The sequence below is a fragment of the Schistocerca cancellata genome, unplaced genomic scaffold (genome assembly GCF_023864275.1).
Source record: "Schistocerca cancellata isolate TAMUIC-IGC-003103 unplaced genomic scaffold, iqSchCanc2.1 HiC_scaffold_1147, whole genome shotgun sequence".
NCBI lineage: Eukaryota > Metazoa > Arthropoda > Insecta > Orthoptera > Acrididae > Schistocerca > Schistocerca cancellata.
This window is the reverse complement of record NW_026047146.1, coordinates 1,223,774-1,251,660: the sequence shown is the minus strand read 5'-3', so window position 1 is coordinate 1,251,660 and position 27,887 is coordinate 1,223,774. Positions and strand designations below refer to the sequence as shown.

General features: G+C 41.0%; 1 protein-coding gene across 7 annotated transcripts in view; it reads left to right on the top strand.

Annotated features, from left to right (window-relative positions):
* Positions 1-27,887, top strand: part of LOC126159803 (zinc finger protein 729-like) — a 119,180-nt gene that overhangs the window by 20,310 nt on the left and 70,983 nt on the right. For 5 of the 7 annotated variants that reach the window (XM_049916591.1, XM_049916592.1, XM_049916597.1 and 2 more), the window contains exons 3-4: positions 11,953-12,045; positions 13,138-13,230. In XM_049916591.1, the coding sequence (XP_049772548.1) occupies positions 11,953-12,045; positions 13,138-13,230 (186 nt within the window). Of the gene's footprint in view, positions 1-11,952; positions 12,046-13,137; positions 13,231-22,002; positions 22,057-27,887 lie in introns of those variants that run through there. The other 2 variants (XM_049916596.1, XM_049916593.1) reach the window with 2 other exon arrangements.

Sequence of the window (27,887 nt, the reverse complement as noted above, 5' to 3'; positions counted from 1 at the left end):
TGCATGTTTGATAGCCACAGGCAGAACATTCTCCACATCTCAGATGAGGCTCCCTGGCAGACATATTCAGTACACATAGGATTCATTGCCAGTTCTGGACACCATTTCCCTAAGAAGCTCCTTAATGCATTTAACATTGGAGCTCCTGATTAAATCCCAAACTGCTCTCCACTTGTAGCCGTTTCGACCCTAATGAACCTGCCACTCAACTCACTGTGTCAATGGGTGAGACCAGCCTCTGTATTCACTCTCTGCCTCAAACAGCGCTAACAGTTACCGCCCATCCCTCACCATTTGGTGAGGACAACTCAGCCACATTGGGTACACCACAAGGTGTCTTGACAGCAGATCCATTGAGCAAAATAGGTGACACCTCAGGCATCCCATGTGATGAGCCAGATTCTCGCCCACCGCTACTACGATAGGCAGCAGCCTGAACTCTGCTGAACATGGCAAAAAGCATCTTCAGCTGGTTGTGAACTGAGACCAGCTTCTCCAACTGCACACAGCGTGCACACGTTATATCCATTCCAGTACTACTGTTCAAGAATTAACTGTAAAACACACAGAGAAAGCAATATATAACTTGCTACTGCTCTGATATTTCACCAGAGGAGGCTAATGCATTACTGTGCTGTGTAGTCGTTCATTCAAAAGAATTGAGAGCTGTGCAGCAGACTGCAAATACACTTTAAAGTTACTAAAATATGAGAATGCACCTCTTGACTACAAAGACACAGAAGGAACGTAATCATAAAATTAGAGAGAGAGAGAGAGAACACTACATATGTAACTTGATTCTGAAACAACCCCGATTAAATTATGTCCTTGTTAGCAGTCAAATAATGTACCAAATTAATCTTTGTTTTAGATAATGGTAAGCTAATGCATACATGCTAATTGGTTTTGACTGCTATGGGTGTTGTTTCAGCCAGAATTTAGCTGCTCAATAATGCTACATTCAAGGAGCAGAGATTTTTGACTAAACAAGGTTATGAAACTTAGTCCGAAGTAAAGTTACATATTTTTCGTTAAACATAAATGGAAGGAGTCACTATCACTGCAAAATAAATTTTTATTCATGTCTAATCTTGACACATCAAATATGCATGTTTGTCTATTCTTTTGGACATGTCCAAGGGGACAGACAGTATTATGATCCTGCAGCCGCAATGACTCAGGGAACAAAGGAAGTCTGTGAGCATTAATTTACATCAATGGGGAGGGTTGAAAATTTGTGCTGGACTGGGATTTGAACCCGTCTCATGCTGACTAGCCAGATGCACTGACGACTATGCCATCTGGACACAGTGGTCATCACATCTGCATGGACTACTCTAGCATGCTTCCTGTCAGACCCAATTCTCAGCTTATTCATACACCACTGATGCAGTTCTCATGCTCATGATCCTCATTACACATGGTATCTCACTGGTTCCTGTAATAATTTAAGTGTGGTGCATCTACATTGAAAGGATTATTGGCAGACATCACCTTAATTATATATGTGGTGTCTGTTCTTTGAGACATTTCGATGTATCGTCATATCCTGTTCCAACAATCAGAACATATTTTCCTTACTGCAATCCTTTGGCAGTGTTGTGGACATCAATGTGTAATATTGGCATTCCATTTTTATGATCATTTCTTGGTAAATACAATTGTCACAATATGGTATAATTTTGCTTGCTGGGCTTAACCCACAACAATTGGGATAAACATTCAGGCAGTGCAATATTCCTCCTCTCACTGTGCCATTACAGTTAACACTGCATCTGGAAGAAGCAACAATGCATACTGGGAACATTAAGTTATTGACTATCGGTACCTGGTATCTTCTACTGGTGTGAATAAAATAAGCATTTCTTTCAGTAGGTAATTGTGCATCCTGTACAGTGCTCTGCTGGTGTTACATATTGCAGTTTGAAGGTCAGTGACAAGCAGTTGCTGGCCACTCAAAACAAACAAAAGACGACTGTGCAATATACTGCACAAATCCACACATTACAGTTTTGTAAACATGAGATTACTCATTGCCGCTACTTAACTACCCTACCATTTTCCACAGAATACGCAGTGGAGATTGCGAAACTAATAAAAGCTTTGATCTGAGCCTTAAGCTCTCCTCCAAATTAGGTGATAGTTGATCTGCAGCTAGACTCTACAAATTAAAAGATGTTCTGCTTCACTAAGAAATGTTCTTTGCCTCTTCAGCCAACAGCCAAAAAGTAAGCCTAGGATATCCTCAGAGCCCAGCCAACAGATTTCGTTGTTGCAAACTAGCTACAGTTCTGAGGAGGCCAATAGAACTTTCACCAGATCTCATATGAGACAGTGGCAGATACAGAAAAACCTGAAGGAGGTGGCACTAAAGATATCTTGAGCTACCTTTACTTTTACTGTGATTATTTTTTATTAAGTCACAGGGAAAGTTTAAGAAAGTTCTATTTAAACTGATTATACACATACACAAGGCAATGCGATTGTATGGTACAAAGAAGTTACAACTGTGGTTCTCATCCTTAAATGATCAAGTCTATGCACCTATCCTTCCTGGCAAATTGGTTAGGACAATCAGTGTCAGGGTGAGTGCTCAACAGAGCTAAGCCAATAAGTTGATCCTCCTCCATTGTTGAGCTCTGCCATGTCTTTGTACTCTACAAAGTCAAAAAACGTATTTCTACTGTATCAACAGATGTAGGTAGACAGGCAAATATTTTGTACAGCATGTGCAAAGTAGGATAGTCAGATCTTAGGTCACAGACACAATGCGTGCATAACAAAATCACAATCATTAAGGCGTTAATGCTCGTTTTCTTGTATTGAAGAATCTGTCCCATTAGTCTCTTTTTAATCACAAGGTGTGATTCTTCTTTGAAGAATGGTAGTTTAGTTAAGCACTGATTCAGTTTGTGCACCAGATCATTACCATCATGTTTCAGTAGTTGTGAACACAAAAGTATGCTGAATTTTAAATAATAAATATTTTCTTCAGCAAAACATTCTCTCATGCTTGTAACATTGTCCACTGTTGGAATAAAAAGTTTTTTCCCAGTATGTCATAGCATCATAATTATGATCGCAGTTTTCCCTGTGTCTTTGTCTGCCTGTAAGACAAGGAACACTCATCTCCACGTTTAACTCTTCCATAACTGCTTTTGCCTCTCATGCTGTCATACACACTGAACGTCAAATCTAATCTTGCCTTTGCCATTGCGACATCCAAGATAGAGACTTGTAAGATTTTGCTGACTAGATATGTTATGCACATAATGTCACTCAGTGGAAACAGAGTGATAAGAAACTCAATTAGAAAGAGCTCAAAGGAAAATATTTTGTTTTGGCAGCTGTTGTTCTATCCCTTCAACACTGTATTTCTTGAAGAACTTTGCAAAGTGTTCGGAGATCAGCTGTTAATTGAAAAACAGCATCATGTCACTCAACCCATTTCGTTTGACAGTGTGACTGGAGGGAGTGTTATAGGTGACTCCACAAGGTTGCAAACCACTTGCTAGACACTGTAAAGAACGATACTACTTCTTCAATAGTACCAAGTGAGTTTCTCACACTTGTAACTTTCCAACTGTGAGAGACAGTGAGGTTGAGCTGATGACTTCAATATGGTGCTACTTACATGTTGATAGCTTTCTTTATTATTGTAGCCACAGTTCCTTTCAATTCTGACATATTAACTGAGCAACCATCACAGCTTATACCCACTCAGTTCTCCAGGTACAGAGAAAGGCTTTCCATTCTCCTTAGAATCGTGGGTACCTAATACTTCGCCAGTAACACTATGCTCTTCATCTTGACACTCTTGAGGTTCATCATCATTGTTTCCACTATAATCCTTGTCGTCATTGATGTCAATAAAACTCAAAAACCTTTCGTGTAATTTGCCGTCACCATCAACATGTCTTGCAGCTAAACTCAGTTGGGCGATGTGCGCTATGTCCATAGTCTCATCGAAGATTATGCTGTTATAATGAGAAGTTTTGATTTCCTCCAGTAATCTCGATAACATCTCTATTTCACAGCATGAAATAAGTTTGTTATACATTGTTTTATGTAAGTGGCATTTGCTTTAGTGGTTTCTAGGTGATGTTTTAGTTGCAAGTCTCCAGTGTCTATTCTAAATCTTAGAAGAGCTCTCTCCCATCATCTGCATGCTCCCGCAGGGTAATATTTTTCTTTCCATGAAATATAGTTGTTTTTATTATAGGTACAAGACTGTCTCTGTTTTCCCTAATGCTTTCCATTATCTGTCTTGATAATTGATTTATGACCTCAAGTTTGCTTCGCGTTTCCAAAAATAATTTTGCACCTGTTGACACTTCAGTGTGGTACTTGAGCTGAGAGTGAGTCTCGAGGTCACCATCATCAAGTTTGGCAAACTTTGTTAGTGGTTCAGTCACAGGTTTCCTGGCGATAATGGATTTCTTTCCTCCAGCCATTTTATTATTCACAAAAATTGAACAGTTAATGCAAAGTAGTCCCTTTTTAACTCGTACAAACACCAGCCATGGATATTGTTCAAAATGAACCCGACCTCTCTTGCTATGCTCAGAAGTATGAAAGACATAACCTTTTCCAGGTTTCCTTGGGGCTGTGAGAAGCTTGTGTTTTATATCATCACTAATATTTACTGGTGATAATATATCCAAATAATTGCCAATATCCATAGGATTCAAGGAATCAATCGACGAACTTTGTTGTGGAAGTTTTGATGAAGTGCTGGGCTCCATCTTTACATCTAGTGGTATTCTTGTGGCTGACTGGTGACCAGAATCATCAGATGTTTCTACTTTTTTTCTTTATTACATACCGATCCATTTTATTATATTGTTACGATGTAGGTAAATTAGATGCCAATTATTCTCAAATAAACACTTTATTCGCACTGAAAAATGCAACACTGGTACACTTAGCATTAAAACACATTCGTCCATGCCCCCATGTTTCTAATATCACTAAGCACAATACTGACTGAAGTCCGTGGTAATAGCAATAGTGCAGTTGTTCACTTTTTATCACTTCCAATATATCTTGAAGATTGTAGCTTTCAAACTGACTACCTGGCAGCGACTCCGCTTCTCATATATATGTGGCTCAGTTGTTTTGAGAACATTTGCTGCCACAATGTGAAATGTACTTTTGGCCACTTGCAGGTCACACTGGTGATCTCACCCCCCCCCCCCCCCCCCCTCCCACCACAGCTAAGTTTTCAGCAGGTGCTTGTCTAAGTCACATGGCAGTGGCAGCTACAGCAGGGTTAAGATAAATGACAAAATTTGACAAAATTAGTAAATGAGGACACCGCTATCACATTCCCACAAACAAGAAAAAGCTAAATACAGATAGAGAAAAGCTTACAATATTGTGTGGGCTTACAATATTGGTTTCCACACAGGAGGACACACGCAGTAAAAGGAAATTATGAACACAAATATATTTATGCACCTGCTAATATTGCTACTGCAGAAGTGCTGTATTTGTTCCGCACACGTTGTACCACTCAATTAGCTTTTTTCCACCCAAACACCATGAGAATCTTTCAGTTGAATGGACCAAAAAATAAATTTGTTATGCCACTGCTTTTGTAGGGATAAATTTATGATACTGGATATGGTGGATGCAGAGAAAGTCCAATCAGGTAGGAGATTTCAGAAAAATCATAGAAGAACAAATATGGATGTAACAAGAGGGCAGTTGCTGTAAACTTAGCTTTGGTGGCGTGCATAGATGTTCACTGACAGCTATAATTGTACCAAGTGTGTGGCTGCATTACACCATTTGACTAGGGAAAGTGGTGGAGAGTAAACCAGCTGTGAATTTGTATTCTACTGCACATAAAACAATAAAACAAGTGGTCACTGCTTTTTACATCAAAGGCCATTTGTTGTGCTTGTTCATCATCACAGAAATTTTCTCTCTAGTTTTGGATTCCTAGGACAACGACCATATAAGTAGGTTGTTTTCCATGACTTCTGATGGATTGCTAGTGGTGCAAGCAAAACGATTACATTTATTTTTATTTGTAGAAATTTAGGTCTAATTCACAGTTACATTTAATTGTGAAATAAATAAATTTATAACTTTCATAGCACCCATAATTCACCACATCACTGTGACACTGGCGAGAAGCAGAAAGTTGTTACGATATCTTACATGTTTTCTATTTTGTACAATAATGATATGGTACTGTTTTTCAGAATGAAAAAACTTTTATTTAAGGAAAAGTAGTGGACTTCTTGGCTTCACCTGGGTATTCATTTACTCCCAGTTCTAACCTCCTTGACCTCAGTTACCTTTCACTCCATGCTCTGTCCATGTCCCCTCCCCTCCCCTCCCCAAGGGCCTTTTAGGGTGATTCAGTGACTGAGAAGGTCAAGGTGATGTATACTGATGTGATGTGAAATTGTAGGTCTCCCCCCCCCACCCATGTGGTGCTTAAAGTTTCAGGAATTTGGGCACATCTCTACATTGCAGCACTAACTTCATCTGTAGAGATTGTGGATGAGTATCACTTGCAAATGTCGTGGATGCCTCTCTCCCCATCTGTGTCCACTGTGGAAAGCACCACACTCCCTGCTCACCAGATTACACTGTTTTCTAGAGAATGAATCACTTGCAAATGTCCTGTGTGCCCCTTTCCCCATCTGTGTCCACTGTGGAAAGCTCCACACTCCCTGCTGACCAGATTACACTGTTTTCTAGAGAATGAAGAAGGTACAAGAATACAAGACTCAGGACAAGCATACTGACAAAGAGGCCAAAAGGAAGTGCAAACAGTTGCCCTCAGCATGTACATAATGTCATATGCTACAGCTACAAAGACATTTCAGTTACTCTTTCTGTAGTGCGCCCTCAGGGCCACTCAATCATCCCTGCCCCCCTGATGGTTTGGGGGCTCCCCTTTTACTGCTTTCTCTACACCTACTTTGGGATTGATAGCTTCCCATCCACCAGGGACATCTGTCCCCACCTCCCAGCCTCAGACAAATAAGTTTCTTCTGGCTTCTCTTGCCAGAAGGGGTCCTTGGGGACACATTCTTCCCTGGGTTGCACTGGTCTAAAACTGGACACCAGCAAGTGGCTGGAGGAGCCACTGGCTATTGGTTGCACTGCGTTATGATCGTCATCTTTACATGAAACTGATTCTGAGAAGCCCTTGGCATCGTCAAATTCGTCTAAGGATAGGAAAGACAAGAAAAGTGCTTCAAGAAGGAGAAGCTTCCAGTGGACCCTCACACTGGCAAAGCTCACCGGTTCAACTCCTGTGGCCCATACAGGAATCCAGAAACCCCTGAGGCCTCAGTTTGCACCACACAATGGAACTTGGAATGGAGTTTGCACATATGTTCTGGATACACTGTATAGCAAACTTCAGCCCCTTGATACACCTTTGGAGGCTGTGGCTGCTCGGGTAAGTGCATTTGAGCATAGTACTGTCTGCAGTATTTACTTCCCTCCTGATGATAAAGCATCTCTTGACATACTGGTTGTGTTGGTTTCTCAGCTTCCCCCCCCCCCGCCCACCCACCCCATCTTTCCTAATCTTGGACAATTTCAGTACACATAACCCTTTGAGGGTTTTAACCATGATCATCGGTCATCGTAAGGACCTTGGAAACTTATTGGCACAACTTTAACTTTGCCTCTTAAATACTGGTACCGCCACACTTCAGCATGGCACACAGAGTTTTCTCAGCCATTAACCTTTTCATGTGCTGCCCTTGGCTTCTCCCATCCATCCACTGGGGAGTTCATGATGACCTGTGTGGAAGTGACCATCCACAATATTCCTGTCCCTACATCAGCACCACTAGCCTGGATGAATGCCCACATGGGCCCTCAACATTGCTGATGGGAGTGCTTTTTCCTTTGCTGTTGGCCTTGACTCCCCGCCGCATGGAGGCATCAACAAGGCAGTCCAGAATATAATTCAAGCCATTCATTTGGGAGCTGATTTAGCAATCTCCTGTTCCTCAGGCCTGTTCTGACAAGAGTGTACCTTAGTGGTCATCAGAGATTGCAGAGGCCATTAGAGACAGTAGGCATGCTCCAGCACCATAAGTGGCACTGATCAATGGAGCATCTTATTTACTTTATGTGGCTTCATGCCCAGGTCTGCCACCTGATGACATGCCCAGGTCTGCCACCTGATGAAATCATGTAAACAATGACACTGGTAGCAGCATGTTTCAACCATCGGACCATATACCTGTCCTCCGCAGGTTTGACCGAAGATGAGACATGTCGACATATACCAGACACTAGTAGGGCATATCTGCTATTGCCTTGAAATTGCACTGTCTTCACTGACTCAGACACCATTGCCGAACATTTTGCTCTGCAGATGCTTGAGTCTCAGCGTCTGAGAATTATCAACCTGTCTTTCGTGTTCTCAAGCAATGGGTGGAGCAAAAGCAATTATCTTTTACTACATGCCACCTAGAGCTGTATAAAGCTCCATTCATTGAGTGTGAATTCATCAATGTCCTAGCCCTCTGCCCTGATACAGTCCCAGAGCCAGATCACATCCACAACCAAATGATAAAGCAGCTATGAGTAGATTGTCAGCATCATATCCTTGCCATCTGTAACTGTATATAGAGTGAGGGCCAGTTCCCATTGCAACAATACGAAAGCATCATTGTCACATTGCTGAAACTGGGTAAACGCTTTTAGAGTAGAGCAGTTATCACCCAGTAAGTTTCACCAATGTTCTCCGTAAATTACTTGAATGCTCAGCGAGCTGGCAGCTGTGTGGTTCCTTCAGTCTCAGAATCTTCTAACTGCATCCCACTGTGATTTTCGCCAAGGCTGTTCCGCTACTGGTAATCTGGTTTGCCGGCAGTCTGCCAGCCAATCAGCTTTTGCCCAATGCCAATACATTATAGCCGTCTTGTTCAACCCGTAAAAGCTCTGTGCCACCAGGAAGTGATACCATATCCTTGCTGTCTTACACGAGTGGGGTCTGTGGGATCCATTCCCAGTTTTTATCTAGAATTTCCTGTCACAGTGAATGTCCTGGGTTCTAGTTCGTGCTTCCCTCAACACTCCCCATATCAAAGATAATGGAGTCCTGCAGGGCTCTGTACTGAGTGTCCTTGTCTTTCTAAAAGGCATCAATGGTCACCTCCAGCTGTGAGGTCATCAGTGTCACCATCCTTGTATGCTGACTGTTTCTGTCTCTTACTATTGCTTCTCTAGTGTGCGTGTCGCTGAATGTAGACAGCAAGGCACCATATGAAAGACGCTGTCATGGGCACTCACCCATGGATTTTTGTTTTCAGCTGCCAAGACCCATGTCAGTTTTCTGTCAACATCATATGGTTCATCCACAACCAGAACTTTCTTGATGACAAACTACTCAAAGTGGCCGGAACTTAATGCTTTTTAGGACTGGTCTTTGATTCTTAGTTGACATGAATTCCCAGTATTTTGCAGTGTAAGTGAAAGTGCTTGCTGCACCTCAGTACACTTTGTCACCTGAGTAACACCAGCGGGGGTGCATAGTGCACTACCCTGGCTTGGTTATGGGAGTCTGGCATATGGTTCAGCATCATCCTCAGCATTGCGGATACAGGATCTGATGCACCACTGTTGGGTTTGATTTGCAACAGGAGCCTTTTAACTAGTCCTGAAACAGATTACTCATGGAGACTGGGGTCCATTCATTGTGTATCAGGTGCCAACAACAGCTTCTCAGTTATGCTACCTATGTTTGCAACTCTCCTAAGCATCCAAACTATCGTCTCCTCTTTCCAAACACACCACAATGGTGGCTCGGATCAGGGATTTTGATCGCAGTCCACACCCTGTCCCTCCCCTCTGAATTTCAGTTATTTCTCCATCCACATCTCCTCTGGGCCCACTCATGTACACCTCTGTGAGGAACCCATTGGTCACAGCTTTGCCTTGACCCATCATGAGGTCCAAAAGACACAGTCTCTCCTGGGGCCCTCTGTCACCAATTTTTCTCCACCCTCGGTGCATCCTGGAGTTCAGCAGTAGTCCATAATGACTGCTGATCACATGGGCTTTGCTTACACTGTCACGGATCATACTGAACTGCCTTCCTTGCCGGAAGCTGTAATATTGGTAGCCATATCATGTGTTCTTGAGCATATCCTTTCCTCCACTGGTGGGTCCTTCATTCTTCAGCAACCTCTTGATCAGTTTGAAAGCTTTCAACCAGTATTACCCTCAGCATCCATTGGTCATTGCTAACCAATATTCCCAGTTTGCCCTTTAGAAATGTGAATGCTCAGTGACGATTGTTTGGACTCTGGGTCATGTTGGGATGCCTGGGAATGAACTTGTTGATAGCTTGCCCAAACAAGCTACCAGTAAACTGGCTCTGGTAATTAGTAGTCTGGAAACAGAACTCTGATCGGTATTACACCATCAAGTTTTAGGAACCTGAAATATGGAATGGATCACTGTGATTTCAAACAAGCAGTGATAAGGAGACTGAATCTATGGAGGTCCTCCATGCATGCCTCTCACAAACATTCTACCATGCTGTGCCAGCTCCACATCGCCTGTATCCGGTTGATTCACAGTCATCACCTCCAGTGCTACCGCACTTTCGTCATTCCCGTTCAACAGTGGTCTACATTTTCCTGTTCAGTGCAACATAGCCACCCTGTGGCAGAATCTTAGTCTCCCTGACTCGTTACCCACAGGTGTTAGGAGATGATGCCTCAGTGGCTGACTTAGTTTTACGTTTAATTCATGAGGAGGGCTTTTACCAATTTCTTTAAGAGAGGGCAACTTATTAACCCATTGAGGGGTTAGCTGCACACTTTGTTGCCTCCTCTGCCCACACCAGGCTGCAGCTGTCTGGGTGTGGTGAACCAGCCCAGTTCACACACTACCTGCTCTTTTACTCTTCTTCCCTCCTCTCACATTGATCATTTGTCTCTGTACTTCTCTTGCCCTATCTGTGTTGCTAGTCTTTCTTAGGCACTGTCGTACCTCTGGTAAGTGGTGGGGACTGGGGGATGTATGTCCCCCCATTGCATTCTGCACTCTGCTGCTTCTGGCTGCACCTTGCCTGTCTACCATTTTTCTTTTTGTTCCTTGTATCTGTTTCATTGACCTTTCATAGACATTCAGGTTTTCTTCCTCTGGATTGTGTGTGGTAGGCTCTCTCTTACCAACAGTCATGTAGATCTGCCTGCCTGTTTGAGGAAGAGGGGGTGGATGATCTAGTAGTTTGGTGCCTTTAATCATTCAATCAGACAACCACTTCTGTCCACCTGGTATGCTCTCTCTGTCCATTTTTTCCTGCAACCTCCCTCTCTGTCTGTTGTTCTTCCCTGCCTCTTGCCACATCATCCTGCCCACCTCCATAGGAGGTTGCTGCTTCTTACCTTCTTAGTATTTTAGTCTAGATAGTGAGTAATATGTGTACCTGGCGTGGTTGAAGTCGAACCAGTGGTTTAGGAGTTGGTGGAACAAATCCACTTTCATAATATGTATGATTACTGTCTATGCTGGTTGCTGCGTGGTATCTAAGAAATAATTTTGATTGATATTTTTAGTGTCAATAACTTACTGTTGTGCTTGCCTTCAAGAATAAACAAAGCTTTGGTTTCAAATATTTGAATTGTGGCACCAATTTTTCTTGCTGCCTGTTTCTAATTGATGAATATATGTGATTATTAGTGATATGGCCATGACAGCTTCTACACAAGATATGTTTGAAAGTTTCTCTCCCTCTCTCCACAAGTCCACCTAGGAACAAGACTCAGAAGCCTTGATGACTGCGTGGCCGCTATGGTCTTAGGTTCGAATCTGGCCTCGTGCTTGGATGTGTGTGGTGTCCATAGGTTAGTTAGGTTTAAGTAGTTCTGAGTTCTAGGGGACTGATGATCTTAGAAGTTAAGTCCCATAGTGTTCAGAGCCTTGATCACTTCACTTTTTTTGCTTTTTTTTCAGTTTCTTGAAGACCCATTAAAGACTGACAGCCCTAGTGTTTGGGTAAAGCAAGATCCTGAACTGAAACAAGATGCTGATGGATCTGAGCATAATGTAAGTTTTCACACAAGCAGTTTATTGTGCAGAAAGTGTAGTAAGAATGTCATGACACAAAAATGGGGCATTGAAACTAAATTTTCATGGATGGTGAACAGTTGTAACCTATGATACCAGGTATTATCAAGAATGTTCGTGGTCTTCCAGTTGACTCTAGTTAGATGTGTTATTTGTAGGTTATTACGAATGGTATTTTAACTGCATTTGTGACAAGCATATCTTTATGAACCCTTACCCTTTTATTAATTTTTTATTGTGATTCTATGTAATGAATGCCTTAAGTACATATTTGGTGTCAAGGGAGCAAGGAAGACTTCCTCTTGGAAGTAATTGTTAATCTTGTTACATGTCTCTGTGTCACAGTGCTCTAACAGATGATGTGGAACTGTGATATGTGATGGGTGTATATTCTAGAGTTCCCAGTCACTATTCACTGTAGTAGTTACATCATTACTGAAATCTTGCATTGGCTGTATGTAATTCCTTGTGATTTTTCCCCAGTACACATGACATAAATTTTCATTGTTTCCTAAAGAGTGGTCACTGAAAATACAAGGTGACATAGCAAGAAACTGTGTAAATAGCAGTAAATTTGGTTAATTTTGATGATAATGTGTGGAATGCCATATTTATTTGATTAATAACCAAAAAGTCCTCTTGTTTATTGGTTTACAGCTGGATGATTATTTGCAAGTCTATATTATCTGAGTTTAATTTTTAAATGTTGCCCCACACGTATATAAAGTTTGTATATGGGAGTATGACCCCCCGATATGTTGTTGCTGTGGTCTTCAGTCCTGAGACTGGTTTGATGCAGCTCTCCATGCTGCCGATAGAGCAGTCCATAGTGCCTCTGGATTATGTGACAGGAATAGAAAGTGAAAGTATGCCAAATAAATAATACAAAATGGCTGCAAGCAAAATCAGAGACATTAGAACTGATTCAGATTCATTCTGACACTCACTGTTCCCAAGCGATAAGAATCTCTGCCAAGTTGGATGATATTCATAAGAAAGGAATATTGAGAGCTGTGTCATATGTACAGAAGTTAGCAAGCAGTTATAATTCAGATTGTTTTCTTCTTTCAGCCTGTTAAAGACCCACTGGGAATATCTTGGTCCACTGATTTTATCAAGAAGGATCCTGAATTAAATTTGGAAATGAATGTAACAGAGAATATTGTAAGTATTTACATCTCTTATGTATTGCTTTGAGTCAAGTAATAAGTGTTTTGTTAAGTGTGTAGAGTAAAAGGTGCACTGCAGTGGAATTCTCACAGATTGTCAGTTTTCTAGAACATGTTTCTGTTCGTAATTGTAGAGTATTCTTGTACTCCTGCACTTGACTTTCGTATCACCTGGTACATGCGGACTGTTTCAAATAGAAGTGGAATGGGACTGGTGGCTGACCTTGTTGATATCATCTATATTGTATAATGGCTGTGTGTGATGGATGCACAAACTTCACATTTAGATGAAGTGTAGGTCCTTTGAGAAATATTCCTCCTTTCAATAACTTCTGATAAATACAATTAAAAAAAGAAAAAAACATTGACTGTTCTTATCTTGTGTGTGTATCATAGTTATTCTTGAGTTAGTCCTAAAAATTTTTGGGGGTTTGAAAAAGAGAGATAAAATTTGTGTCGTAGGTCAGCCCTGCTACTTTGGCTAAAACCTGTACATGTTGTGGCAGCTTCTGTGGTATTAGTTATAAAATTTTCAGTGATAAAAAAACTCTGTGTGTGGCTTTTGGTGAATAATTGTACATAGATGAAGCCATGTGTGACCTCACCATTCGAGTCATGGCAGATCTAAAGAAGAAATAGCAATTTTTTAAATGTGATTTATGACATTGGTAAGGGAAAGAGATGCTCACAAGAGATGTCACAGGAATGAAATTAGGCAAAGACCGGGGAACATTCAACACACAATTGCAGAATGTTAGGTACTGGCTCACTCTTGATCTTATTGTTCATAAACAGATGTTGCAGTTATAAAGGATTCTTCAGGCACCAAAATGTTGGCTTCTTCAGGCACTGAAATGTGTGGTGATTATACAAACACACAGGTGAAGGAACCAAACTATCATGCTAGGGACAGCTTAGATAGTATGTAAAGGAGTGTAGCTGATTCACAGCTAACAGGCCAACACTTAGTGTCACAAAGACTCATATGCCATTTTAAACAAATTAAATGGATGCATTGGCATCACAAGTAGACAGGACAGTAAGTGAAATGGTAATAATATTGTTCCACAAGAAGGGTTTTGCAGCAATGAGAATGCCACCTATAGTAGTCAGGGGTGTGCATATGAGGAGTTTAACCAAAACAGCGAACTGTAGGGTGTTCTAGGGCATAGCTGTAGTTGTCAAAGTGGCTGGATTGTAGTTGGTGACCACTTACCATGAAAATACAAAAGGTCATACTGGCCTTCATATAGATTCCAAGAGATCACAGGTCGAGCAAGATGGTGCCATGGCACCGGGGCCAGAGTTTCAGGTATAGTGTCCACTGCATGGAGTGCTGCTCCCATGCCAAGTGTGCAGAACAGTGTGTTGCTGGTTGTGTAGTCTGAAAAACCATGTCACGTGGTTATCACTGAAATCACTGATGTGCGTCCCATTTGTTACTTTGAAAATATGTAACTTAGATTAAATAGTGGTAGACACCTGAGCAGCAGCTCCCCCCAGGGAGTCCACAACTCTTTTGTGGATACGTGCATGGCAAGCATGGGAACCTGAGGTAGTGCGGCTCTCTTTCCTTTCCGGGCTGCATACCTTCCTTTTCCACATCCTTCCCCATCCTCCATCCTGCCCCCTCCCCCATTACCTCCGCCTCTATGTTTCGTGCCTATGTCTGGAGACAGATGCGGGATAATTCTGCAATGGTTTCCTCTACGTCTACAATTTCTGATGACAAGCGAAAGTTAAATGAGTCTCAGCTGCGGACAATCCTTCCATCAGTGCCATAGTTCCTTGTTGTTTCTTGTCAGACAAAGGTCAGGACTTCTCCACAGTCAACCCTTTCATTATTCAGAAAGGTGTCGACACAACTGCAGGTCCTGTAAAGTCTTCTTCCCGATTACGAAATAGCACATTGTTAGAAACAGTCAGTGCCCTCCAGGCACAAAAGTTGCTGCGAACTTCACTGCTACAGACCGTTCCTGTCCGGGTGGAAGTGCACCGCATTTAAAATTCATCATGCGGGGTTGGTTTATATATGCTCACTTGACGGATTGTCCAACGAGGAAATTCAAAACTACCTGTCTGACCAGGGCATAACAGCTGTTCATAGAGTCATGAAAAGGGTTGACAAGGACTTGGTACCAACCTGTACTATCTTCTTGACATTTGGCAGTTTATCTTCCATCAAACATTAAATCGGGCTATGAGATGATTTCAGTTCGCCCTTACATCGCCAACTCTACGTGTTGCTATCGGTGTCAGCAGTTTAATCATACCAGCCAGTCGTGTTCCAATCCGGCCAAATGCATTACATGTGGCAAGGATGCCCAAGAGGATGCTTGTCCACCTCCATCACCTTGTTGCATCAACTGTGTGGGTGATGACACTGCTTCCTCTAGAGATCGCTCCATTTTCAAAGATGAACAGCTTATTCAGGAAATCAGAGTGAAGGAAAAGGTGACTACATTTACTGCTCATAAGTTATTCGCCAGTCGAAAGCTCACTGTGCCTCCAGCAGGTAAATATAGCACTGTCCTTGCATCTCCTCAGCCTACTAAGGAGGCAGCCACGCACTCTTGTGATCTCACCTTCAGTGCCACGGTCATCAGATTGGCCAGTGCAAAGATCACCTGTGCAACCTCCACACTATCACCTGCTCACTCTACGGCTTACCCTTCATTGGCTTCTGCTAAATCACGAGCCCCAAAATCAGACACCCGGGCTTCCAAAAAAGAGCCTACTCGCGAAGATTTTGTACGTACCCCGACTTCACAACCATCGAAACCTCCCTCATCTCAACGTCCTCTTTCTAAGAAGGCTCATAAGAAACCACGTTCCTCTCCTTCTCTGCCACGGCATGTGTCATCTACAGCGCCACCTGGAGGTAACCACCCTCGGCCGTCTTCTGTCACCAAGGCGCAGTGCTGGTGGCCGATCATCTGGCCAATCGCTGGTGGCAGGAGCTGCCCCCGAACAACCTATGAATCGGGATCTTATGCCTTTGGCTGAATGCCATTCCACAATGTCGGCTGCCGGCTCTCAGCAGTCGTTGAGTTGAGAGCAACCGTGATAAGATTCTTCCCTTTTCTGTCCACCCTGTGTCAATTATCCATTGGAATATCCACGGCATTAGAGACAATCGGGATGAATTGTCGATCCTCTTATGATGCTACTCGCCGGTCATCTTCTGTCTTCAGTAAGCAAAGCTGCGGCCCCACAATCACTTTGTTTTCCCTCATTTTCAGTAAGTCCGGTTTGATCTCCCCTCTGTTGATGGCACTTCAGCACGTGGTGGACTTACGATTCTTCTCCATGATACTGTCCATTATCACCCAATCCCCTTAAACAGTTCCTTCCAAGCTGTTGCTGTCTGCTGTTCCCTTTCTGGATACACCTTTTTTTCTCTTTGTACCGTATACATTCCATCATCTCCATCATCTCCTTCATCTCCTTGGTCAGCTCCCACCTCCCTATTTGCTGGTTGGGGACTTCAGTGCCCACCACCCACCTTGGGGATCTCCGCGTCCTTGCCCGAGGGGCTCCCTCTTGATTGACGTCTTCCACTAAGTGAATCTTGTTTGCCTCAACACAGGGGAACCTACATTTTTTCTGCCTCCACGGCGAATTTCTCTCATTTGGACCTTTTGGTCGGTACTGTGCAGCTAGCTCGGCGGTTTGAATGATTCGCTCTTGCTGATATACACTCGAGTGACCATTTTCCATGTGTCCTTCGATTGCAGCCACAACTGCCTTCTCTGCGCGTGAGATGCTGGAAGTTTGCCCAAGCTGACTGGGCACTTTTTTCGTCACTAGCGACATTCGATGACCATCACTTTACTAGTGTCAATGATCAGGTCACTCATTTTACAGAAGTTATTCTTACACCCGTGGAACATTCAATACCTCGCATCTCCAATTTGCCCCAGTGCCCCCCAGTTCCTTGGTGGAACAAGGCATGCTATGACGCAATACGTGAGCGGTGACACGCTCTTTGTGTTTTCTGTCACCATCCTACTTTGGCCAACTGTTATGTGTGCCATGCCATCACGTCATCTGCAGTAGCAAGAAGGCAAGCAGGGACTTCTTTACTAGCTCTTTTAACACCTTCATTCCCTCCTCAGAAGTTTGGAGTCAAATCCAACAGTTATCTGGCATGCCTAGTTTCTCGCCGATGTCTGGGCTCACTGTCGCACATGATACCTAAGTGGACCCCGTCGCAATTTCTAACTCTTTGGGTCACCACTTTGGTGAGATTTCAAGCTCTTCAAATTACCTGCCAGCCTTTCTCCCGAAGAAATGTGCAGCGGAAGTGCGACCTCTTACTTTCTCCTCTCAAAATAGCCAAAGCTATAATACTGTCTTCTCCATGCAGGAACTCCAACACACTCTTCTTCTTGATCTTCTGCCCAAGGACTGGATGGTATCCACATCCAAATGTTACTGCATTTATCATTCCATAGTCTGCGCTACCTCCTTTGCCTTTATAATCGAATTTGGACAGACAGTACTTTTCCTAGAAGATGGTGGGCAGCTATCGTCATTCCTGTTCTGAAACCTGGGAAGGACAAACATCTCCCCTCTAGCTATCGCCCCATTTCTCTCATGAGTAGTGTATGTAAGGTTTTGGACCGTATGGTGAATTGCCTTTTAGCCTGGTGGCTGGAGTCGCGAAGTCTTTTAACACGTGCCCAATGCGGTTTCCGAAAGCATCATTCTGCAGCCGACCATCCTGTTGCTCTCTCCACTTATATCATGACCAATTTTCTCAGGAAACGCCAAACAGTAGCAATATTTTTTGATCTGGATAGAGCATACGATACCTGTTGGAGGACAGGCACCTCCACACACTGTTCTCTTCGGGCATTCAAGGTCGTCTGCCCCTTTTTATTAGTGAATTTATGGCTGACCACACATCTAAATTGTGAGTGAACACTACTCTCTCCCATACTTTCTCCCAAGAAAACAGGATACCCCAGAGCTCCGTGCTAAGTGTTGTACTTGTTTGCCATCGCCATAAATCCAATTATCGATTGTCTCCTTCCTGATGTCTTGGGCTCCCTCTTTGTGGACAATTTTGCGATGTACTACAGCTCTCAACAGACCAGTCTTCTTGAATGACGTCTTCAAGGATGTCTCGATCACCTCCACTCTTGGAGCATTGAAACCAGCTTCCGCTTTTCTCCCAGTAAGACTGTTTGTGTCAATTTTTGGTGTCGTACAGAGTTTCTTCCAACATCCCTACATTTAGGACCTGTTGACCTTCTGTTCACAGACGTCGCTAAATTCTTGGGTCTTATGTTTGAAAGAAAACTGTGCTGGTCCTCCCAAGTTTCTTATCTTTCGACTCGCCTTCTCTGCCTCTATTGCACCTTAATGCACTCGAAATTGGGCTATGGAAGCATAGTTTACTCCTCTGCTCGGCCGTCTATTCTTCGGTGTCTCGACTGTGTCCACCACCATGGATTGTGTTTAGCATCTGGAGCTTTTTACACCAGCCCTGTGGAAAGCCTTTATGCGAAGATTGCTGAACCTCTGCTGTCCAATTGGTGAGGTCCTTCTGAGTCGTTTAGCAAGCCATGTCTCCCATGCCTGCTAATCTGGCCCATGACCTTTTTTTCAATGCCGCCTTGGATTTAGGGTATGCAGGCCACCCTTCCTCTCTACTACCACCAGGTTTCCATTTCCGTAAAGTGCTACATTCTCTTTCCTTCCTTTTTCCTAAAACTTGCTTGACAGCTGGGGGTACAGCACTGCCTTGGCTGTGCCGCCAGACCTGCCTGCTCCGTGACCTTTGTCAGCTTCCCAAGGATGGTACCCCTTCTCTCATTTATCATCGGGCATTTGCTACTCTATGCGCACAAATGAAGGATGCCACAGTTATTTACACTGACGGCTCAAAAACATCATTTGGTGTTCGGAGTGTCTATATTGTTGGCGACACCCATAATCAATTTCAGCTTCCTGACCAGTGTTTGGTTTTCACTGCGGAGCTTTACGCTGTTCTCCAGGCTGTCCAATACATCTGTCGCCATCAGTGGGTACGGTATATTATATGCTCAGGTTCGCTCAGCTCTCTCCTCAGTCTCCAAGGTCTTTACCCTGTCCACCCTCTGGTCCACCGGATTCAGGACTGCCTCCACTTGGGAGGGGGGAGGGGGGGGGAATCTCTGTGACATTCCTCTGGATCCCAGGACACATTGGTATCCGTGGAAACGAGATGGCCGATATAGCGGCCAAAGCTGCAGTCTCTCTTCTTCAACGTGCTGTTCGCATGGTTCCCTTCACCGATCTACAGAGTGTTTTATGTCTTCGTGTTGCTCTTTTATGGCATGCACATTAGTCTGCACTTCTCAATAATAAATTGTGGGATGTGAAATCTCTTTCCTGTATTTGGACCTCTTCCTCCCGAAGTCGTCATCTGGAGAAGGTAATTTTAACTAGACTCCGGATAGGGCACTGTCTTTTTGGCCATTGACACCATTTAAGTGGCGATCCTCCCCCACTTTGTCTCCACTGCTCTTAACTGTGGACGGTGAGACACTTTTTACTTCAGTGCCTCAGTGACCCTATTTTACTCCACTACGTGCCTGTTTACAGCTGTTACCTGACATATCTTCCATTTTAGCAGATGACACTCGATCAGCCGATCACGTCCTCGGGTTTATCAGTGTCACTGAGATGATGGTCATTTGAAGCTCTTTTTGGGGAAAACAACCCCCCCCCCCCTCTTCTGTAGTGGTTTTCTAAGCTTTCCTTCTTTTTTTAGTTTCCCCACTTTTTAAGTTTCACTCCCATTGCTGCTAATTTCCAATTTGTTTCTTTTTTTTTTTTAACCTTTCCCTAAGCCACAAACTGGACACTAATGACTGTAGCAGTTTTGCGCCTTAAAACTATATAAAAAAAGGAAAACATGAGTAGCAAATCTAAGTGTAGGATATGTGACCATAACAGTGAACCTGAGTAGAACATGCAGCTGTGCAGTGAACATCTTAGCTCTGTCAGCTAGAGCAACATACAGTCTTCGTGGTATCAGGAGCATAAAATGCTAGGGCTTAATAATGATGCAGAAAAATAGGGCTGACGATTTTGATACTGGCACATGGCCAGCAAGATTGTGTATTAATTGCAGAATTGGGAATTTTATTAAGTAATTCTATGAGAAGCTAGAGCAAGCTAGCAATATAGCAAGTAACATTTTGTTGGAGAAGCAATTCAGTGGCAGGCTGCTACACCTGTTACTGGTAGGCTCAAACAACACACAAGTGTTACGGAGATGCTTCAGGAACTCAAATGACAATTCCCAGAGGGAAGGTGATATTCTTAGGAGGAATGCTATTGGGAAATTTAGAGGACTGCCATTTGAAGCTGACTGTTGAACGATTTTGTTGTTTCCAACATACATTGCACATAAGGACTATGGAGATAAAATTTGAGAAATCATGTCTGAGATGGAGGCACACATACAGTCTTCTTCCCTTGTATTTGCGAGTGGAATGGGAAAGGAAATGACCAGCAGGGTTAAGTGGTACCCTTTGCCACGCGCCATTGGGTGGATAGCAAAGTATCAATGTATTTGGAGATACTAGGTAAAATAAGTAGCTGATTAATGTAGTAGGAGCTGCAGTGATAGTTTTAATAGTAGTAAAAGTACTCGTACATACATACATACATACATACAAAATAATCTATTAGCAGTTCCCATAATTAGCAGTGTGAGTAGATTAGCACTAGTCACAAACAGCTGGTTGTAAATATTTTTTACAGCCGGTAAATTCCTGTGGGAGTTTCTGCCTCCAGATTTGCAGCCTGGCTCATCCCACATCCATCCACATCTTCATTTACGGAATGCAATGTGTAAATCAAAGAATGAACAAATGAATAACATTTTAATTTTATGAAAAAAAATCAGAAACATTCAATAATAGGTGCAACCCATCAAAACAAATTAAGGTTATCATATTTTACTGGAAGAAGTTATACCTGTGTAAGCAATTCCTCAGGCTGTTTAAAATCATCAGATTTTACAAGGTTATAACTGTGTCATAAATAAAGGTACAGAATTGGGGTCAGTTTTTTTACTGCTATACATGCCTGAAAAGTCTTTATTTACAAAGGAACCATATGATTTTTCCATTTCTTACATTTTATATGTGTGCACATACAACATTAAGGTGCTTTTAATAGCTGTGTTTAGGATCAGAATCGTCATTTACTGATCACAAATATCTAAATTCCTTTCAACGCATTAAAGCATCCAGGCAATAGACTTGATCATGCATTTGCAAGCATGTCAGTTTACGAAACTCACTGCTGTTCCCATGTAGCATCATAGTTCATCCAAAGTTGTTGGAAGAGGAGGCACATAGGTGGAGCCTTTCACAAACTCCCACCAATAAAAAGGTACCATACTGTGAGATGAAGCAAATTTCAAGGCCGGGTCTGCAGCCCCTTTAGCTGATCAATCCCTCAGGCAGCTAATTGTTAAGATGTGCTCTTTTGTGCAGGTTCCAATGCAGTGGTACACCATCCATATGAAAAATTATAGTTCTGATAGTTTTCCATCTCTTCTGTTTTTGGTCCATCTATGTGTTCTCTAATATTTTCAACTTTCTTCAATTTGTTACAGAATTCCTTTCTTTTCAGATTCAGTTCAGTACTAATCTCACTAAACTGTTCATCACATTACATAAATTGAATAATAAACCATGATCACTACCAAGAAACTTCCTGTCCCATATTGCACAGCACATTACCCTTATTAATGTTGCAGCTACCAGTTCAAGTCATCTCTGGAAGACTCATTTTATAAGATGTAAAGCAGTCAGAAACGGCCTGCTACTGGAAGCAGTAGACATTACTGGTAGGTGCAAGATTCCGTAGGTCAATGAAGAGGTTTATGCAAGGTGTTCAGTTGTCAACATCACATCACATTCCTACTACAAGCTTGTATAGGGTAAATACTAATTGGTACATAGTAACTGCCATGCCCTATAAGATTATTCGATAGGATACTACTGAGTGAAAGTATGCTAGGAAGCATTTCAGCATGTTGACACTCTGGAAGAACATTCATTAATTGTAAGGCAGACAGATATGAGCTTTTTGGTTCACTCATTCTCATGCTGGTCCCTCCCGAATTTATTATTGATCTGAATGGCCAAGAACTTAACTCATGGAACCTCATCCAGTGTCTGTCATTGATATCTCCTTGCATCTGTAAGTCATTTGGATTTGTTTGGAATTGCATGATGTATGTTTTTGTAATTATAAATGTTGAATTTTTGTTCTGTTGCCTGTAAACCAGTTGAAAGCATGTTCCATTATTCTACTGGCTGTTTCTAGTAAGAATGTGTTTGCCAGTTATAAATGCACTTGTCATCGGCAAGCATTGCAGATTTTGAAGGCACCTCCAATGGTTTTAGCACAACATTTATGTAGGTTGGGATAAATCAAATGCTGAACCCTGTGGGACATTGTATGTATTATTTCCCCATTTTGTATATAGGTTTCCTCCCAAGGTATCATTTATTACTGTGACCCAGTTTTTTATTGCTAAGCTAAGATTCAGATCTTGTAAATGTAATTCTTTTAACACAATAACAGTGTAGTTTCCCCGAGTAAAGAGAGATTAAGTTTGTAATGTGTTGCCAATAAGTTTTCTCCACTTCTACTGCATGTTTCAGTCATGCTGTAAATTCAGCACTATATTTTAGTAATTAGATTGTTATGATCATAAGAAGAAGAGTTCCTTCTTCTGTCACCTGATGATTCTTGTGACTGATTTGACCATTCATCTGATGGAACTGATGTCTGGTCAAGTATAGACTTCCTTACTGAGTCTTATGGATCTAATTTCAGTGATCACTTTTCCTCCCAGTTTTTTCAGCTACTATTAAGAAAGTATTCATGGCCTGATATTTCAGTTTTTCCTAAATATTAAGCTGGTGCATAAATTGATAGCACTTTCATTTTGCATGTTGGTATTCCAGTTGCTGAGGGTTTATTTATCAATTGTCATTTTTTTATTTGTAGTTCACTGTTGCTCTTTGAGTTTACATATTGTCATTTTGTCATTTGGAGATAGTGAGTGGAACTGTGGTCACTAGAAAGAGGAGTGCCAAGTGGAGAAATTGGAGCACTGTTGATATATTCATCTGTTTGGGTTTTGTACAGCTGTAGTAGCAGTGGAGGAAGCCAGAAACATTTGCGCTCTGTTTATGTTTAATGCCATTGGACAGTGCTTGGCAAGAAAATGGTTTTGTAATTCTAAGGAGAATTGTTTTGCCATTAGTGACTTACCTTCAGGCTTTGATGAAGGTCATTTAAATGCATTCATTCACAATGATCCATGTCATTGTACTTGAGAACTGGCAAATTCAATGAACTGTGGGCATTTCATGACCCTCTGACATTTGCGTGCAATGGGGAAGGGTCAGAAATAGGGTGTACCAGTACCACATGCACTAAACCAAAATCACAAAATTGGATGGCCATATGTGCATCTTTGCTTGCCTGTCAAAAGTTGCTTGTGAACAACACTAATCATTCCTGCCCTGTATCATTATGCTGATAAGATATGGTGGCTGTTTGCTAAGGAAAAGAAAAGAATGGTTGAGCCCAAACAAAGCAGCAACAAAAGGCATCTGCAAAAGATAATGTTGTATATCCTGTGTGGTTTACTATCAATTGTGTCCTTGAAATGTAACCACTGATTACTGCTGACATTTACTGTCAACAACTGAGATGTGTTACATTTGCAGTACACGAACAACGGCCAGGAAGACACTACTCCAGGATAACACCTGCCCAAAAAACAGTGCACAGAAGTTGTGTTTCGAAATCATTGCACACCCACATAATTCAAATGATTTTGCACCCTCAGATTTTCTCCCTTTCTGCTCTATTGAACAACCTTCAAGGGACTTCCTTCAAGATGTAAATACACTCTGAACCTTGTTCAAAGTGTTCTTCACCTTAAAACCATGTGACTTCTACAGTTGCAGAATGAAAGTCATCCCAACATTGTGAGACTTCTGGAAATAATGAAGGAGAACATTTCGTTCATTATTTAAGTCTCCCTTATTTGTATCTGTTATCTATTAAACTTATGAAAAAATGCCATGAACCATATACCAAGCAAATACTTGGTGCACATGGGTACATATGCATAACCTTTTTTCATTTTGCTGGTAAACTGTTTCCTTTCATCTCTGTCTAACCAATATGTATAATGTTCAAAATAACATGGTCTCTTAAGCCCAGTGTCTGAGTACAGATGTTGCTAACACAGATTTGTATTGTACATATCTGTTGCAACACAGTTAACTCAGTTCATGTGTGCTAAGTTTTCAGTGATGAATCATATTGTCTTTAGTTGCCAAGTTTATAAAGAATTTAATATTTTCTCAAAATAATTCTGATCCCCAACTGAGTAAATGTCAGAAGATTCTTAATTTCTTGTTATAAAGTGATGTGGCTCTATTGAGAGGTTAATGTAATCTGTGCACCATTGTTTCTCAGAAAATTTGAGTAGTAGTGATGGGTCAGCTGTGTTGCAGTAGTTATCCAACATAAAAACTAATTACTCTTGTTCTGAGGTATTGGTTGAAATAATTTTAATGAATACCCTAAAGGGTGCATTGAAATATTATTAAAAGTGAGCACCGCTTCTAAAAGTAATTTCATATGAAGAAAATGCAATGAAGAATTGGCAGAACCTGTAAATTAGTTAATAAATACATTTACTTCATTGTAGAAATGACTGAAGCACTAAATATCCACCAATTGATATAGGAAATTTTGAACTTGTTGTATGATCAGTAGGCCTCGTAGTTTCAGTGGATAGAGATAAAATTATTTTTAGTGGAATACAACAGTATACTTACTCATTAAAGGTCAGTTGAATCAAAAAGTACAATTCAGCTGAGGAAAGGGTGATTCCAAGTTTCCTCTTGGGCAATCATCCATATGAAAAGTGAGTTTCATTAATTGTTATAGTAACATTTCGTTTTCTAAATGATTGATAATGTGTTCACACAGTCAGCTATGTGGAATGAAAGATAGCTCCTGAAAGAATTTTTTTCAAAATTTTGTTTAAATCATAAATTATTTAAATTGTTCCCTTCCTTTAAAATGCAAATACATAAGGAATGTGTTAAATTAGGCATGCAATAATCGTATCAAAAACTTGAAATCTTGATGATAAAAGTCAAAAACTAATTGCATTTGGGACATTATAGATTCTGTACATGGCTCACACAAATAGCATCATTCATAATGTAATTTTGGATACTCTAAGAAACTAAAACTATACATAAATCGTACAGTTTAAACACAAGTCTTTCAATTTTTCATTGTATTACATTTTGTTATAAAAAAAATTCATCTTGCAACACAGTTGTAGATCCCAATTCTAAAGACATGAGTAATATCTTTTCCTTTTTAAATAATCATTGGTTAATTTGTTAATGTTCAAATTTGTTCAGTTATAACAAAAAGTGCTGTCACTTTCGTATTTTGTGAATGTATTGTATCCTTTGTAATGGGTTTCAAAGACATTACCATAGCTTCTGCATTTTCAGAGATGCCATAGAAATTTTTATATACCTATCTCATTTAAAATTTCTACAATGACAAACAATCGAGGATTTATCAGATCAACATGCACATCCTTGCCAGCATCTGATGCAATTGCCTTCATCCGCAGCATTTGATCCCCGCAAGAATCATTTTACACCTCTGAATACGCAGCACATCTTTGATTGGTTGCATCCTCAGTTATGAGAAGATGTTTTATTTTTTCAAGCTTCAGGGTGGTTTTGACAAGAATATTATGATAGCTTAAGGTAAAAAATAATAATAGTTTCGAATATGAGCAAAAAGTTTGACCTGAATGTAAGATATGCACACTCAGTTGTACAGGTCTTCCAGTACCATAAAACATGGTTTTTGCTTGAATCTGAGTTTGTGCACATTTATAAAAATCTGTAGCTCAGCCAGCATAGCGTTTTCTGTCTTTCATCTGGTTCCACACTTCTCTCTTCATTGTACCACCAATAGCATCCATCACAACTTTATCATGACATGCTGCAAAGAATAACAGTCCATTTCCACTTTAAATACTTTCAAACACAAGCTGGATAACATGTACTTGTTTTCAAATAGGGGAGTACAGCCATCTCAACAAATTGTCAGCTTTTTTGAAGCAAGAGTTCTTCTTCTTTAAATCAGCTGTAATCTATATTAGAACACAGCAATAGAAACATTCATGTGTTAGATCTCATTAGTGATTATGGCATAATAAAATGTTTCTGCAACATCCAGGCAAAACCTATGAAGCCTGTACTTGTTCATGTGATGATGAGCACTTTGACTTTTGTCTTCATTAATCAGAGAAACATTATCTACAAAGTCTGTTTGTAGATTCCAGATTTGAGAGATCCATTTTGCACATATCCCCAATTCAGCAGATTGTGAGTTTTTTTTAATGAAGCAGTGATATATTAAATATAAAATGTGCTTATCAGTTTCTGACACTGCATCAGCAATGGTACCATTACCTTCTGCATATTTTTGTTGCATGTTAACATTAATCCATTTTTTCCATTTTACTTCTTTGCCAGTCAACTTCATTATTAAATGTGGAGTGAAGTTTATGAGTGACAGTTTTTACACTTCATACATGAGTTCGTAGTACACATGAATTAACAGTAGACTACATGTTCCAGTAACTCCCTACCTCATGAAAAAATGCTTTTTTTCTGTGTCACTTTCAGTGCATTCACCAGATAGTTGGCATGATACTTTCATGCATATATTGAGGTGCATTGTAAACCAACAAAATATGTAATGAATGAAAGTAATTTTTATTTGCCCCATTTCTGTGTCTACGTGAAATTGCTTATAAGCTCCCCGAGATGAAAATACTATGTAGTGTTTTTGCACAACTCTGTGCATCTTAGTCTTCAGATCTTTAAATAATTCAGTATCCTATCCATCAGGTGCTTACAAATTGTCCTCTGTGTTGTAAAAAGAAATCAGTTGTTTGCTTCTCTTTTTCTGAAACCTTGTTATTCAGTTTGTGTTGTTAATGTATGCTTAAACATTACAGAAGCTGTTGCATTGGAACAATTAATTTGTTTGTTACTGCATATTTCCAAGTGTGGATGTAGCTTTTACTGAAGTTTGTGGGGATTTGTGTGAACCTAATAAGGGTTCTGATTATTACACTCTAGTGACATGAGTGGTTGTGCATTTACTTTCTTTGTACATACTCTTCACAACTCTCTCATCCTCTTTTCCTTTACTTTAAATCTAGACATTTGCTAAGTGGCTCTCTTTCCTTTCTTCTGAAGACTTGTGATATTTTCTTGTCATTTTCTCTACATTGAACCAACTGTAATTGATTTGCTTATAGTTTTGATACATCTCTCTCTCTCTCTCTCTCTCTCTCTCTCTCTCTCATTTACTATTCATTATCTTTAGCAGAAAGCTAGTACAAATGTGTAGCAATGCACCAGCATTCATATACAGATGCATTACTATGGAAATTATTCAGCAAATGAAACTTTTATTGTTTCATCCACAAAATAATCCCCCTATAAAACCTTTGCTTTACAAAACCATTTAAAAAAAAAATTGTTTAGGTTTATGTTA